The following is a 17,616-nucleotide window of genomic DNA, read 5'->3' on the forward strand; positions in this document are numbered from 1 at the left end:
CAGAAAACAAGTGTTGTGATGTAAATGAAGTGGCAATAAACTATTAAAATTAATTTGCTGATTGAGAACAATGCAAAACAGTATTTAATCATTTGGTATAAATTTTATGATTAAGTTAAATTTGTAGTGTTTTTGTTATATTTTATGAATTACCTGTTTATTGTAATCGTGTTGCACATTAATGTAAATTTATTAAGATAATAAAACTATTCTGATTCTAGAAAATTAAAAGCGTCTTTTTTTGCAGGTAGCACTGAATGAAACTTTAGGAAGAGGAGAGAAACTGAAAGAAACAGAAGAGATATGGGAATCAAACCATACAGCTTTAGTCACTGGTGTGGTAAACAATAATTTATTAACAGAAGGTTCTGTTTCTCCCATTCATGACACAGGTCAGGTAAAATCTAAAAGTGATGATTCGGAAAGAAATGATAATCCTTCAGAAGATGGAGCAGAGACATTTGATGAAACAATGAAGGAAAGTAAGGAAGGTATTAGGGAATCATATTCCTTAGATAATCTGGATGAGTGCTCCAAATGCTGTGGTGTAGAAAGCTGTCAATCTTGTGAGAGGCTAAACAGTGAACAATATAGCAGTGGCTATTCCTTAAATTCTAAAACTAATAACAACCAGATACAGTCTCAGTCATTAGACAGCCTAGAAGAGGAATCTTTAATAGGGACTGTCGTCAAGCGGAATGTTTTTCATGAGTCCCATTCACTTGAGTTACTAGACGAAGGGAAAAAAACTGTCACGCCATCATGCCAGGAACAAATCTGTGTCCGTTACAACCTATCACTGGAGTAAAAGTGTGGATGTGCTTAGCAAACCTTGCAAGACTGAGGGGTCTTGTGTGGACAGTCAACGTATAGATGCACAGCTTCAGTGTTATGATGAGGCTCTCAGAGAACTGGCTGAAGAACAGAAGGTCAAAGAAGATCTTTTGAATAGAGCATTAGAAATTAAGCCCTCCACAAAATCAAACTTAAATCAGAGTATTAGCTGTGATGTATTGCAACCTAAAGTAAGTTTAATCCAGAAACCTTTGGTGACAAATCAAAAAGCAACAACAAGTTTTACTTCACAACCACTTTATGGCAGTTCTTTTGAAGGTTGTTGCAGTTCAAGTACATCTAAAGATGATCACAGACGAGTAAAAAAGTCAAACACTTTTGATGCTTTTAATTCAAAGTTTTCTTATCAAGAAATAGTACCAACAAAGAGAACTCTTGATGCCAATCCCATAGTGATCGGAAATCAAAATCTCATTACATTAGGTACACAACCGAAAGATTTGGATTCAGCAGGAATATCTTCTCCCGAGAAATATTTACCTGCGTATTCTATGAAACTATCTTCTTGTAAACAAAGAAGTTCTTCAACTAGTTCTAAAGGCAAAAGAGGTTCTTTTGAAAATAAATTGAAGTATTATAATAGTCTCGAACTTCCATCACGAATTGAAAGAGAAAAGGAAACAAAAAGTGAAAGTAATATTTGTGAAGTTATAAATAAGAAAAAATCATTAACTGCTCCAAGTACTAGTGAGAGACACAACGAAGTACAAATACATGCTGGTGTGGGTCAAGGAAGCTATACAGAACATGAGTACAAAGCCATAGAACTCCCTAAAGCTCCACCACGCGTAAAGAAGTCAATAAGGAAAGAAAAGTCTGAGGGTGATAAACGACGAAGGAGTGAAGAAAAAGGTGCAATAAAAAAAGGCATTGCAAGATCTACTTCTGTCAATGTTAATCTCAAAACAGAGGAAAAATCAAGAAAAGATATTGTTGAAAATAAAGAACCATTTTTGAGTGAAAAATCAGAAAGTGACTCAGAATGGAGTGAACTACCTGTACACAATAAGAGGAAGCAGTTCATAGCAATGCGTGGAGTTGTTGCTGATAGTGAAGATTCAAATGAAGAAGACCCTCCATTTTGGCTTAGCACTGGTAAAAATGGTTGTTTCTCACGACAAGATACTGTTATTCATAACCTAAATGCTGCAGTTACTAATGAAGGGTAAGTATAAATTTTTGTTTTGAAGCTTTTTAAAGTATATAATAAATTGTTTGCAACTTTAACTTCTAATTTTAGGCATTCAGTACTAATGCTATACTATAGATATGAGACCTGTATCTGCCCTCTTTAATACTCTCATGTTGTGTGTATAAAATATACACAATTATGTTTTTGCATATTCACTTTTATATAATTTATGCACACCATATTTTTCTCTTCTAAAATTATCAATGACATTGCCACTGGGCCAAGCTTATTACAATGTGTCAGTACCTTATTCATAGTGATTTTTATGTAGTTTGTCTTCAAATTTACAGTATTCATTTAAAACGTTCAAAAATACATAGTGTAGTATATATATATATATATATATATATATATATATATATATATATATATATATGTTCAGTAGTATACCTTATAAAATTGAAATGGCTTTGTAATAGTGTAGTGATTTAACCCTTTTAATCCAAACCAAGTGATTTATCAAGTGATTTGCCCAAAGTCCCAAGCCATTTTAGACAAAATGTATGAATTTTGTGAAACTAGGTTATTTTTTAAGTTATCAAGCTAATTCTGTTTTGTTTTACTTCTTATTAAATATAGTTTATAGAAATATAAGAACCAAAATAATATACTGAACATTATTTGTTTAAATCTTTATATATCGATATATATATAGAGGAACAATCAGGAAACAAAAATTGATTCAGAAATTTTTAATGACTATTTTATTAACTCTGTAACAATATCAAATGTAAATAATGTAGCGAGTAACTGTAATATAGCTGCCATCCAGTTTTTAAATAGGTATATATCTGACATGAATATTGAGAATAACGTTTTCCACTGGAAGCAGATTCCTTCAAAAGATGTGCTCAAGTATGTTTCTAAATTGAGTTCATCACAAAGTGAAGATGTTTATGGTTTCTCCAACAAAGTAGTCAAGGAAATAATAGATATTATTCTAGAGCCCTTAACACTTCTTTTTAACATGATGCTTGAGCAGAGTGTTTTTCCAGATACTCTTAAAGTTGTCAAAGTTGTACCTATTTTTAAGAAAGGAGATAAATTGTGCCCCTCTAACTATTGCCCGATATCATTAGTTCCTATATTTAGTAAGGTCTTTGAGTGCTGTATAAAAGACCAACTGTACAATTACTTTGCTGAGGGAGAACTACTAAGTAAGGAGTAGAGGTGTGCCTTTGGAGCTGGAGCTGTTTCAAATCAGCGCTCCGCTGCTGGAGCGGAGCGGAGCAGCGCTCCGTGACTCTCGAAACAGCTCCAGCTCTAACCTTATATATTCATATAATTACTCTCTCGGAGCGTCTGTGGAGCTATCAGCTGTGGCCTACAACTTGTTGACAAACCAAAACAAACCAGTTTCAGTTTCAGTAGGAGTTCTAACGTAGACATACAGTGAAAAGTGATATTTTTGTGCGGTTTACGAGTATGACTAGTATTGATTGGTTTTTGTGCAGTTAATTAACATGGCATCAAAAGTACAGAAATCTAAGACAAGTTCAATTTGGTCTCATTTTACAGTTATTGATGCTAACCTTAAAAACTGTAGATGTGAACATTGTGGCTTGGTTATGTGCTACCGTACATCAACGTACAATTTGAAGAGGCATATTGAGAGAAAACATGTCGGAATTACTTTGAGTGTTATAAGTTCAAAATCAACAAGTGTAAGTGATCGTGATGTGAATGTTACAACCAACACTGGACCTACCGATTCAGCCGCTTCATTTAGTAACTTTGCAACTGAAAATGAACCTCAACCTGGTGAGTTGCCTTCTAATCAATTAGATAAGCCAAAGGGAAGTGCTAAACAAACCACTCTATCGAGTTTTATACCAAAAAAAATGAATAACAACCAAAAGAAAAAGGTAGAAGCTGCGTTTCTAAAGCTATTTTACAAAGATTTCCAACCGTTTTCTATTGTGGAGGACTCTGGTTTTCGGGAATTCGTTACAGCTTTAAACCCTTCTTTTGAAATTCCATCAAGGAAAGTGGTTTCAAAAAACCTAATACCCACCACGTACGACAAATGTAAGCTTCAAGTAGCTGAGTTAATGAAAAATGTGGAAAACATCTGTTTAACGACAGATGCATGGACATCTACGATCAATGAATCGTATATAGCTGTTACAGGGCATTTCATTACCAATGATTTTGTGTTGAAATCAGTTCTCTTAGACTGTATTTTAATGGAGGGCTCACATACTTCTAGCCATTTAGCCGAAGAAATCAAGAAAATAACGAATTTCTATAAAATCTCAGACAAAATCTTAGTTGTTGTAACAGACAATGCCTCCAATGTCGTTGGAGCCATAAAAAATGTTTTAATGTGGAGTCATTGGCCGTGCTATGCACATACTCTTAACCTAGTGGTTCAAGATGCCATATCAAAGGTAGATACAGTAATCACCAAATGCAAAAAGATTGTCTCATTTTTTAAGAGAAGCAACGCAGCCACTGAAAAACTATTAAAATACCAAATCAACAATGGCGTTAAAGACCCTAAACGCTTACTTCAAGATGTAAGTACGAGATGGAACAGCACATATTACATGCTTTGTAGATTTGTTCAGTTAAAAGAGGCTGTAATAAGCACTTTGGCATTGCTGGACAAAGACTTGCCATCTTTAATTTCTAATGAATGGAAACTTTGCAGTGACCTTTGCAAAGTCCTAAAACCATTTGAAGAGGTCACAGCAAAGATGAGTGGGGAATCCTACTTCACTGGAAGTCAAATAATTGTTTTGACGCTTGGGCTGCAAAATGTTTGCAGCAAACTATGTACACTAAATTTGCACCCTGATGCAATACAGGTAGTACAGAACCTGCTCATGGGGTTATCAGCCAGATACCATGACATTGAGTACAACAAGTTAGTAGTACTTAATACCTTTTTGGACCCAAGGTTCAAATTGTATGCATTTTCTGACGACAAATGTCAACAGTTTGCTAAGAATCATGTGATTACGGTCGTTGCAGCTATGATTTCCGCCACTTCTGCCACCGCAATGGAACAATCCCCTCCTGGTACACCATCTTTGACTTTGACCAACCAATCTGGTCCATCACAATTTGAAGAAGAAGAATGTTCAGTATTTTCTATGTTTGATTCTGTAATAAAATCTGTACAAAGGCAGACTCCCGGAACTCCCAACGATTGTGCTACCGCCGAAATCGACAGGTACATCGCTGAACCACCACTTCCCAGAGAAGGCGATCCTCTGTCCTGGTGGAGGATTCACGAGGCAGTCTACCCAAATCTCAGCAGACTCGTTAAAATAAACATGGGGTTTGTGGGTACGTCAGTACCTTGTGAAAGAATTTTTTCCCGAACGGGAATAATAATAAGTGACCGAAGATCACGTATCAAATCCATGAAAGTGACTCAACTTGTGTATCTAAATGCAAATCATGAATACTTGTGTAAATAATTTGTATATTATTTTATATTTTCTGTTACCGTACTATTTTTTATGTTTTATTACTACAGTGTGAAAATAAATATAAATAAAATGTACGTGTAGTCTTCTTACCCAAAAATTAGATTTTCATAATACGTATTATAAAAAAGTAAGTAGTAATTAAAACTGTCAGCACCTTAGCATATTTGTTTACAGTAGTATTTGCTGTTTATAACATAACCAAGCAATAAGCTCCAATCTACAAGGGAGCAGACAGATGCCGCACATCGCGCCGGAGCGGTTGCCGGAGCTGGAGCTGTTTAAAGAGCTAGCTCCGCAAACGGAGCCGGAGCTAGTTTGGCTTCTCCGCTCTCGGAGCTACTTGGCACACCTCTAGTAAGGAGCAGTTTGGTTTTTTACCTGGTAAAAACACTATCAAAGCAGTTGAATCAGTTGTTGAAAAAATCTTAAGAAGTTTTGAATGTAAAGATATGTTATCAGCTACTTTAATTGACTTGTCGAAAGCTTTCGATAGTATATCTCATGATCTGCTTTTAAAAAAAACTTCATTGTTACGGTATACAGGGTAAAGAATTGAATTTAATGACCTCTTATCTAAGTAATAGGAAGCAAATGGTAGCTCAAGGTTCTGACGTATCAAAGCTCAAATTAGTTCAAATGGGTGTCCCTCAGGGCTCGGTCCTGGGGCCTTTTTTGTTTATTGTAGCTATAAATGATTTTGCTTTTAGTGTACCCTGTATGTCCGTTTTATATGCGGATGATACAACTTTACTCAATTCTGGTAAAGACCTGATTAGCTTAGACTTGGTGCAAGGTAATGCAATGAGGGTAGCTTGTGATTGGTTTAGAGCAAATTTCTTAAATGTAAACAATAGTAAAACAGAGAATATTTATTTCAGTTTAAGAACTGCTGTAACAAGTGGAAGTAAATCAGTTAAACTGTTAGGGGTACATTTGGATGACAGGCTTAGTTGGGATATTCATACAAGTAGTCTATGTACAAAGCTATCTAGGGTAACATACTTATTACGTAAATTAAGTTTATGTGTAAGTAGAGAAATGTTAATAACATCATATTTTGCCTTTTTTCACTCACTCTTGTTATATGGAATACTTCTTTGGGGTAATAGTAGTGGAGCCCAAAGAGTTTTTTTGTGGCAAAAGCAAGCTCTAAGATTGATTAAGAATGTGAAGGGTAGGGAATCTTGTCGCCCGATTTTCAAAGAGTTCTCCATAATGACAGTACCATCTATGTATATATATTGTTGCTTAATGAGAGTTAAAGAAAATCTAGACAAATATGAGGTGCGTCAAGACATCCATAATTATAATACAAGAGCTAAATATATGTTAAATTTAATACCAGTAAGACTTGAAAAATTTAAAAAAAGTCACTGCTTTATGGAGGTGCAGTTGTTTAATAAATTACCTGATAGTGCATGGACAACGAGTCTAAATAAATTTAAAACAGTTCTTAAGAATTGGTTTAAGGTTGCACCTTTTTACTCTGTGGATGAATTCTTAGTCTGTGATACAAGTACCATAATTTTCTGATAGTCTGTTTTAAATGGTCTGATACATCTTTTTAACTATAAATGTTGTTTTAATTTGTACTGTTTATATGTTAGTTTTAATTGTACCAGTTTGAAATCTTTTAATTTAAGCTCAGCATTCTAGTCAAACTATTTTAATTTGTTATATTCATTTTTCAATGTAAATTTTGTGATAAATTATTCATTTGTGTTTCCTATTTGTAAGTATTTGAATTTTAGCACTGGTGAATATTTATTATGCAATTTTTTTTATATAGTTTTAGAAAGTAAACCACTTATGTATAAACTTACTACAGAAAAACATTACTTATTACTGTGTTATAACCACCATAGAACTTTAATAGATTATATATATTTATATTGTCTGACAATGTCTATTGTACCTGTGTGTATTTAACGACAATAAATCTTCTTGATTCTTGATTCTTGAGGCAGTTCACTCCATTCTGAGTCACTTTCTGATTTGTATGTATATTTAGTTAACATAGAGAAATATAGTGGACATGTCTGGAAAATAGCTGTTAGTTAAACATTTGAAATGCTGATATCCTCTCATGTCTGTCAGCGTTACATATTGATCTTCTATTAAGAACATGAACATTCATACAACTTGTGGTAATTATGTTCACTATAAAATTGCTATAGTTTTATAATTGTTCTTATGTCATCATCATGGCTGTTTAAATTAATAATTTTTCTTTGTATCATCCTACTTACCAAAGTACATGCCAGTTTCAACATAAAAGAACTGTATTTCTATGCAAGTTTTGCTATACAAAGCTGAAATGTAAAGGGTTTACCACATGTATACCTATTTTTAACACTCAAATATGACCAGAAAATCTATTATTCTGTTATTGTATGTTATATTCATCCACATTTTAACAATGACTCTTACATATAGTTTATTTAGTGTAATCAAATTAAAAGTATAAGCCTCTCTACCTCTTAAAAAATAATATTCCTCTCTATGTATGATTATTGCACAAATTAAATTTACAACTAAAAACAAATTAAGTTTTTTTTTTCAGGAAAAAAGATTCAGATGGAGAGAAGTCTGGAGGAGAAGGTATGTGGTATTGAAATAAGACATATTTTGTTGAAATTTCGAATAGCTATATTAAGAGCACAACAGGGCCTTCGTAAAGTTGTGTTCTTCTATGTCCGTCCGTGTGATAACTTGTGATATAAAGGTCGTAGAGATTTGAAACTTGCTACATACATAGCACCTCTTTGTCCAAGGAAGAACTCTATTGATTTTGAGACCAAAAGATAGAAATAAAATGTAAACATTTTTACATTGATTTTATAAGTAACATTAATATCAATGAGAAAATCACAGAGTAAACAAATATTAAAATAAACTGAGCTCAATCAATATAAATTTCATCACGCAACATAGTAAAAACATGTGATGAAGTTAATTTTATTGCATCGGCCCCTAAATGTTGGGCTCTTTGATACTCTGTTGTGTCGGTTTATTAAAATATAGATTATTTCATATTTTCATTAAAAGTTTGTGCAAAGATGGGATTTTGTAAAAAATATAGTTACATCATTACATTATTTAGTATTTTTAGTAGTAGATGCATGATATATCTATATTGTGTACCTAAATTTAATGTAGATTGAATACCAAATATCAACTCTTTGTACGTAAACCTGAACTTTAAACCTCAATATCAGGGAACTTATCTGATTCTGACAACTGTGGACGATACGTTGAACTATTTAAAAAAAGAAAGAAGTGCCAAAACATTTTAATTTCTACACTAGATGTTCCTTGAGTACCTAACTGAGAGGTGGACATAACCTATCTACATTACACCAAGACCATGAGTTGTTAAAATGATTCGGTATTGACATGTTCTAGGAAATGAAGATACCAATAGTTCAGATACTGGTTCAGTTAGTATCTCTCATTCGGAAGCTACTCCTTCTCACTCATATGTTTTAAAGGTAAGCTTATTATCCCTTTGTTATTTTTTTGTGTTTAGTCTACATCACAAGTTTAGTTATTATCAGATAATTAATAATAATCCACCTGGATTTCTTGAAGGCTTTCAACAGCATTATTAGTCATTCGATCTCCTGGTCAAACTGAAGGTTAGGGTATTATTGGAAAGGCCCTTGATGAATACTGGTTTGATTCTTATCTGGCAGATAGATATTTGGTGGTCAAGTATGCTGGGGCAAACTTTGACTTGTTTACTGTATTGTTATGTTGATTGCGGGGTTCTCTTTTGGGACCATTTTTTTTTTTGTAATGCTTAGTAATAATATTTATAGGAGCATTTACACAAATGTAATAATGCTTGCTGATGTCTTGAAGGTTTTCTCCAAGATTGGCACTTTGAATCACTGTTGTCTTCTTCAAGCATGTATTAACAAGTTTTTTCATTAGTGCTCAGATAGCTGTACAAAGCTGAACTTCAAACGGAGCAAGCATACTATTATATTTAGTTGTTATATTGACGGAGGTAACTTGAAAAGAACTTCAACTATCCATGATTATCTCTAATGATTATACTAGTTGCTGAACTCTAGGGTATCATATCGTGATTACACTGAAACTTTGCAACAGACTCAGAAAAATGTATGGATATTTTTTCCGATAAGCAAGAGATGGCTTTGAAAACCAGGCTCTCTGTATACTGTAGCTGAGTCAGGAAGACCTTGATATGTGGATGTGTCATGTGATCTGGAATACCTCTGCCAGAGGCATATGTTTGTTGGAACTTAGATTGGGATTTGAATACCTATAAGTTTCTATTCCTGAATTAGGTCACTTTTTCAACATTCACACCTTTTGTTGACGGAAAACGACATTACCTGATTTTCTTCAAAGTTTACTGAACGGCAGGATTATTTCTAGCCACCTCCTGTCTCATGGTGTTCTGGGCTCCCTTAGATTCCACTCTTGTAATTTATTGTGGAGAGAATACCTCTGCATTGAAATTCGGTCAGTGATACGACAAAGAAAATTGAACTTACAGGTATATGGGGTGTATATATGATATATTCTTGCATATTTACACAATTAATTACGAAATACTCATTAAATTAACCCTTTTGCTGCTAGGTAGTTTGCTCACAGTCTGTTCCAATACTGCCAAGCCTTTCACCAGAGGCATGTCTTAACCTGTCAGCTTAGTTTTAGAAATGTTGCTGAATATGTATCCTTTTCCATTTATCCAAATTATTGTTAATTTGATATTGTTATTATGCATTGATTCATGTTAAGTTTTTGTAGTTATTGGTTTTTATTAACATAAGATTTATACTTTTTTGTTCAATGGTATCGACTGTGTATGTTTAAATAAATATCCTTGTAGGGTAACATATTTCAAAGGATTGAATTATTCTGTGTTTTTAATTCTTTATCAGATTTTAGTAATGTTTAAAATATTTGGATATCTTTTGACATGTGAAATTTAGTGAAGAGCTTATAAATCTTTAACCCTTGCTTCCAAGCACCATAATATCTTTAACTATTTATGAATCTGTTAAGAGAAGTCGCAGCAAGCTGAAACAAGTGTAGTTTGACATTGATAATTAACTCAGATCTGCCTGTATAGTATTGCGATCATGATGATTAAATACAGTTAATACATGATATCAGGATGTCCTATATAGGTATCAGTAGTATAATGTAGGTTAATACAGTTAATTCCGTAGACAGTTTAAAGTGGATTTATTTGTCTTGTGATTTACCTTAATATTAGAACTTTTATGGTTTGCTGAATAACTGCTCGGAATTTAATTTCACGAGAATACAATTTCATAGTTTAACTTTCTATAGCATTAGTATGTTGTGACTAATTACATGACAATGCAAAATGTTTAACAAGTCGACAGTTCACTTTGAAAAATTTAAATATTAGATAACAGTTCCCTGCATATGCAATGGTTTAAATTTATGTTCCAAATAAAGAGTTAGGTTAAATAATTTTCTGTTGATAATGTGTGTATTTGAATGGTGTTTATTTCATCATTTTGAAATTACAAGAACACAGTGACAAGTATGAGACAAAACATGGAAAAGATATTAAAGTGATTTGTCCATCTGTTACCAAAAATAAATGTTCTATGGCATGATTATACAATAAAAAGTAATTTAATATTTTACTGCATAATAATACAGTTACATTAGATGTAACTACCCGGTTACAGCAAAACATGACCATTGTGTAAGACTTGTAGTTGAATCTCACTTCAGCGACAATGATGTTAGCAAAATACAATTCTGCTCCCTTCCTTGCGGACATTTTCCTTGCTATAAATTTCAATATGATTTTATATTCCTTGAATTGCAGTGTACAGTTTGATTAAACACATTAACTAAAAGTTTGTAATTATTCCCAAGATTGATGTTTCACTCTGTAATCATTCAAAATTTCGCTAAATATGACATATAAACAATCTGATGATTACATTTTATAATTTAAAATGATCACCAATGTATCTGAACTGAGCGAAATAATAATCAATGGGTTATCTGTTAGATGCTACGGTAAGTGAATGTTTTTAAAATGAAATAGTCGTTGAAGATTTCTATTATATTTTAAATTGAAAATTCAATTTAGAATGCTTTGATCTGTGTTTCAGAGCCATCAGAGTGTGCTGAAGGATCACTTGAAACAAGCAACAGAAGACAAAGCACGTTTAGAGGAGTTGTCAGCAAAATTGAAAGAGCAAACAGAACGGCTGGAATATGATTTGGCAGACGCAAATCAGAGTATTGTAGCACGAGATGATAAGATACTTATCCTACAGGACGAACTATCACGACTCAGCAGCAAGTATTCAGCCACATTAGACGAGTTAAACTTCCTTAAACAGAAACTTACGTCCGCTGAAATAGAACTGAGACACCTCCGGGAACTCACTAGGGTAAGGAATGCCACAGTCTAGTACAGACATTTGTGTGCTTCTTTGTTACCTCTTAAAAATATATTGAAATATAACATTTTGAAACACTGCTTTTCATTTAAAAGGTAATTTTTCAATTACAATAATATTGATTATTGATAAGAAATTAAATGCATGAAAATATATAAATCAGTTGTGATTACACTATTTGGTTGAACAGGTGAACATTGAGAAGGAACACACTAAACCTGATCTGAACAGCCAACAGCTGGTGAGGACAACTGCATGAGTCAGTCAAAGCTAAAAAAAAGTTGGAGTTTGAGAAGGAAAATCTTATAGCACAGCACATTATGGATATCAGAAAACTGCAGCAGGATACGATTCATTGGAAAAATCTGTATGTAAATCAAATTAGTATTGCTTACACTAGTTAACAATGTGTAATGTTATTTTCGTTTATTTTAATATTTTTTGCGAAGAAACACTCTATCTAACTTTTAAACATATAGTACCTTTTATGTAGTGAACTAGTGTAATGTTATCTTGTTACTGTGCAAGGTCAATTGATCATTACAAAACGTAACTGGCTGGGCATCAGCAAAGCGTATCACTTGAGGGGCTGGAAAAATTTAATTTCTGTCTATCTGCCCACATGATATCTTGAGAACAAACGGACCTAGGTTTGAAATTTTGTATGATGCTTCATTTCTACAGGCAACATCAAGTTCGATGATGGCACATGTCACTTCATGGGATTTGGCTGAGCGTCATTGAAGCCTATCACTTACTGTTTGTAGGCTTGCAACATTCCTCTTGTGTCTGCCTAGGAGCTGTCAAAATGTCTTTTCTCTCTGCAACCTGAACATACAGTGTTATCTTGAATCTAAGTAGAAATTGGTCTAATCAAAAACTGTTGATTTTGGGATCAAAAGATTCAACTCCACCTGCCTATCTGTGCGGTAACGCTGTCATTACACTCTGTCAGACATTTCATTTGTAAAAATGTATCCAGTTATAGTCTTACATTGTAATGTTAAAAGGTGTATTTCAATTGAAGTATTAACATTTAATACAATTAATTTATAAATATAATTTAAGGAACGCATATACAGCGCGCGCGCGTACACACACACACACACACACACACACACACATACACACATTTTGTCAGTACTTCAAATTGGCCTATCTGATCAGAAACACAAGACATCATATTTACAAACACAATAAAGTAACAACTGTCTATTTCATAATTTATACTAAAACCTGAAACAAATATCACTAAACAAAAGATATTACTGGTATCTGAATTATTATGGTCAGTTTGTAAAACCAATATGTAATGGTGCTTTGTTTACATTAAGTTAAAAGCAATAATAAATAATTTTAACTCAAATTGTCCAATTTTGTTTACAAGGAGAAAATATACTCTATAAACATAAATCTATTCTAAGAATATAACCATAATCCATATACCTATAACTTATTATGTACTTAAATCCTCATAGCTAGTAATTACAAGAGTCTTTTTATCACCTTGGAGTCTTTTTTCTTACACACAAGAATTTTATCCTTACACACACATACATACTGATAAGATCTCTCAGCTGCTACCTGCTTGGTTTCTCTCAAAAGTCCCCTGTAGTAGACAGTTAGATTTTAAGCAAAGTATAATCTTATAGTAGAGGTTCCCACTGTGTCTCTTGAAATCAAATTAGCCCCCTTACCCCTCTAAAGCCACAAATTTCTTAAGTTTTTATTTAAAAACTGTATTAAAATAGGATCTGTGCCTTCCTGTTGTGATTTCTGCTTGGTAATCTGTGGGCCGATTGTATTTCCGTTGAGTTGTAGTCAATGTTCAGTTTTTGAGCAGCTATCTTAACTAGCTCATCAACCTGTAATTTGCTCCACACCATGAATTTTGAAATCAACACCTTCATATTTTTCCAATATATTAAATCGAGTAACCATTCAATTTAAGTCTTCTTGCTGCTTTTTGTTTTCTGATTTTTTGTAACTTTCTCAGTCCAATGTTTATTTTCTTGCCTTAGCCCATTAACTTCAACCTGGATTTCATCATACTGCTTGGAATTGTGATTTATACTTATTAAAAAAAATTTGACAACTCAATGATTTTACATACGCTTTTTCAGAGAACTTGTCATAAAACTTGTTTTAATAAATTGAAGTAGAAATTAACAAAAATTTTACTATTCTTAGTAGTTTTTTGGTTTCTACTTAAGGATTTAATATAAAAGACAATTTTATTCCTTCCACAATTTAATTTATCATTAAAAGCGCTTTTTGCCTGTTAAGGCATCATCAGTTATTGTTAACAGAAAAACATAAAAGCTTATTCTACATAAGGAATTAGTAACAGTTATACGAGTTTGACAGTACAATTTTTATTTAATTCGTTACTCTTAATTAATTCACCCAACTACTCAAATGAATTAGTTACAAAGTAAACAGTAAACTTATATCTTATGTTTGATTTATTTTGTAGTGTGTGTTTTATCTTCTCAACACATTAAACTTGTTGCTTTATTGTTACAGTTATGAGGATGCTGTTTCCAAACTGGAACAGATAGAAGGGCTGTGTGACCCTTGTCTCATGGAAAATAATCAACATTTTGATAAAGTCAAGTCTGCTTTTAAAAAGTTTAGGGATGAAAAGAACAGTGAACGCTATAAAATTAAAAGCTCCGTAAGTACATGTGATAACATTTTTTTTAGTTAATATAATCCTTGTAGTGTCACTCTAGGCAGTTCCATGATTAAGTCTAAAAATGTGGGTATTGCTGTGGGTAACTGTAGCTTTAATTGTATAATGGTACTGCATCCAAAAAGCTTATTCTGGAAGCTTCAGTGTGTTATTTTCTCACTTTAATAGGTCCGTGGACTGTTTAAAATTAATGTAACTGAGCAATAAAATTGTTTAGTTCAGTTGGGTCATTTACGTTTGGCAGCTGGTTTTGCGATTGTGTTGTGTTGTAATTGTTTATTCAGTAAAAAAATTATATATTGTTGTATTAATATAAGATTATTGATAAAGTCATTACAGTTATTTCTGGTAGCCAAGTGCAGAACATTACAAACATAATCTAATTAAAGATTAACAATATCCAATCCTATTAATGGTACAGATGTGGTAATTTGTGAAGAGTGATGTTCATATATTTTTGTGTTTGAGTGTTCAGATATTTGACTAAATCAACTAGAATCTAATAGATAGATTTAGATGAAATATAGTATTGATATTCTGAGGTATCAGAATAATACATAAATATATTTCTATCCAAAAGTAATACTTATCGTAAAATACTTATTCTAAAATGTTGTATTTGCATGAATAAATTAACAGCTTTTGTGGTATGCTCCAATAGTTATGACAGTAGTGTTATTTGACATTTACTATAGATGGCAACAGTGAAGAATTCAAAGTATTTAGTTTATTTTTGATAACTACTCGAAAGTATCTTTTGGCATTGTGGGATGTCATTTTCATTCTCTCTTTGACTACAATATTTAAGGAAATAAGCAAGCACAGTGAGCTGAAAATTGAGCAGAGATTAAAAACGGAATCATAAAGCAATGCACCAGACATAAAGTGTAATTTTTATAGCAGAAAACCATTGAGGGAGCCGCGGGTCTGTTTGGCACTTAAGAGACACACAATACTGATTAGGTATATAACAATTTATATCATTCCTGGACTGAACCAAGAAAGTAAGAAATATAGATTGGAAAGCAAGGGTATACAGTATACTGTATCGGGTTTACAAATATTCACACCTTCTGACCTTCCTTGATACACCTTTGAAGAACTAATAACACTGGGAGTACAGGCAAATAGTGAGCTGGGTGGGCCGCAAAGTAGACATGCATTTCAGTTTAGGGAATTATAATAAACATAAATATTATTAACACATTGGGATATTTTGTTTGCAAATTACCTTGCAAACCATTTGACATACAGTGGAGAGATTAAGCACTAATGTTGGTGTATTGATGAATAAAGCACATTCGGAAGTCATGTATTCACTCTATCCCTTATACCAAGTTAGATCACAAGGTTGATGCTTTTTTTAACCAAGTAGGTTTCTTAACAACTATATTCTCTTGATTGGGGCAAGAAGCCAAACTCAATTCTGGCAACCAAAATATAATTAGTTATAATCATAAATGATCCTAGGTGTGCAAAGCCTGAATAATAAAAGCCAGTCGCAATATTTTTTAACCTCTAACCCTATTTATCGCAAACACTGGAATACTTTGTACTTGAAAAGATAATAGGTTTTCGGACATTTGCCACTGTTATATGTTACAAATGTATAACATAAGTTTCGAAGATATAAATCTATCCTCTTAGTCAGGTGTAAAGAAAGTGAATACATACACATGTACTTAAAACGTACAACGTGTAGCAATAGACTGCCACTAAAAAAGAAAAGCAAGGAATCATACCTGCAGACTGTTTGAAGTCCAGACAAGAGAAAATCAACCCAGGCGTTGTCACTGCACAAAAGTCAAGAGCACAAATACACATCACACTGGCACAAGTGAAAGGGTTTCCCTATTACCATTCAGTGATTGTCTTGCAGTGGCAAGTTCAGTGTTGTTTCCTATTGCCTCTGATTTTTTCAAGAACAAATAAGTTTATATTCAGTTAATTGTAAATGTTCAGTAAAATATTATTATTCTGCACATATTATAAAGTAATACAGTGATATTATTATTTTAGTATACCTACGTATATTCCCAGAAAGTTTTTATTATTAACATAACCTTGTATTATCGAAAATTTTGGTTATCAAAATATGTTTGTTCAGCTTCTAATATTTCCAATAATTAATGTTCTATTGTGTGTTGACTGTTGATAAAATAACAGTCATGGCCTATTATGGTGGTGGATGGAGCTAGAACTGCCATCTTGATGCCAAAACCTTCCTATATTCAGTAAGCGTTTAGCTGTTGTAGCCAACCATAGTGTTCCTCATACCTTGTTTTCTGTGATGTGTCAAAGTATGCTCTGTAATAGATAATCCACTTATTTGTGAAGTATCTTCTGTGGTTAGGATTTTCTGGAGGAAAACCACAAATCAATTAAAGTTTATTGTCCACATTGTGATGTATATAAAAGAAACAATTAGTGAAAGCTAAGTGAGACAATGATGCATCAATGTACAAAATGTCCGAACTAATGTTCACAATGAGGACCTCAGTCGCTGATTAAGCTTTGTGACTGATGAATTGGTGATAAAAATCAAACAAGCAGATTCGTTAAAATGATCGTTTCACAGTTTAGGAACATTTCCTATGTAGTTGGAACAATTTCATTGCTTTTGGTACATGGAATTGTGGTAGAAGAACATTATTACCACAAACTTTATGCCCACCTACGTTTTTGAAAATTCTACTGAAATACACAAAAACCTTCCTTAAGGATTATATTGTAGGTAGGGATGAGACTTGTGTGAAGTATGTAATTGTGAAACAAACAGCCATTTGATAGAATGGTACCATTCACCAAACTGCATGTCATTCCAAGTCAATGTTTGAAATAAATCACAGAGGACAAATTTCCATATAGATGGCATTGAAAAACTTATGACAGGGTATGATGTGACTTAATTTGATTGTGATTGTGTAAAAAAAATCTGAAGAATGTAATTTTTAAATGTATACAATGGAATTTAGATTTTTATTTTGGTATTTAAACCTT

The 17,616-nt window shown here is 32.9% G+C and overlaps 1 protein-coding gene across 1 annotated transcript in view; it reads left to right on the forward strand.

Moving 5' to 3' along the window:
• LOC124361301 (ankycorbin-like) overlaps nt 1–17,616 on the forward strand; it is a 51,069-nt gene that overhangs the window by 20,167 nt on the left and 13,286 nt on the right. The window contains 7 exon segments of the mRNA XM_046815347.1: nt 248–741; nt 743–2,020; nt 8,051–8,088; nt 8,893–8,978; nt 11,628–11,912; nt 12,170–12,288; nt 14,448–14,598. Of these exon segments, the coding sequence (XP_046671303.1) occupies nt 248–741; nt 743–2,020; nt 8,051–8,088; nt 8,893–8,978; nt 11,628–11,912; nt 12,170–12,288; nt 14,448–14,598 (2,451 nt within the window).

This window comes from Homalodisca vitripennis, chromosome 4 (assembly GCF_021130785.1).
Source record: "Homalodisca vitripennis isolate AUS2020 chromosome 4, UT_GWSS_2.1, whole genome shotgun sequence".
In the NCBI taxonomy this organism is placed as follows: Eukaryota; Metazoa; Arthropoda; class Insecta; order Hemiptera; family Cicadellidae; genus Homalodisca; species Homalodisca vitripennis.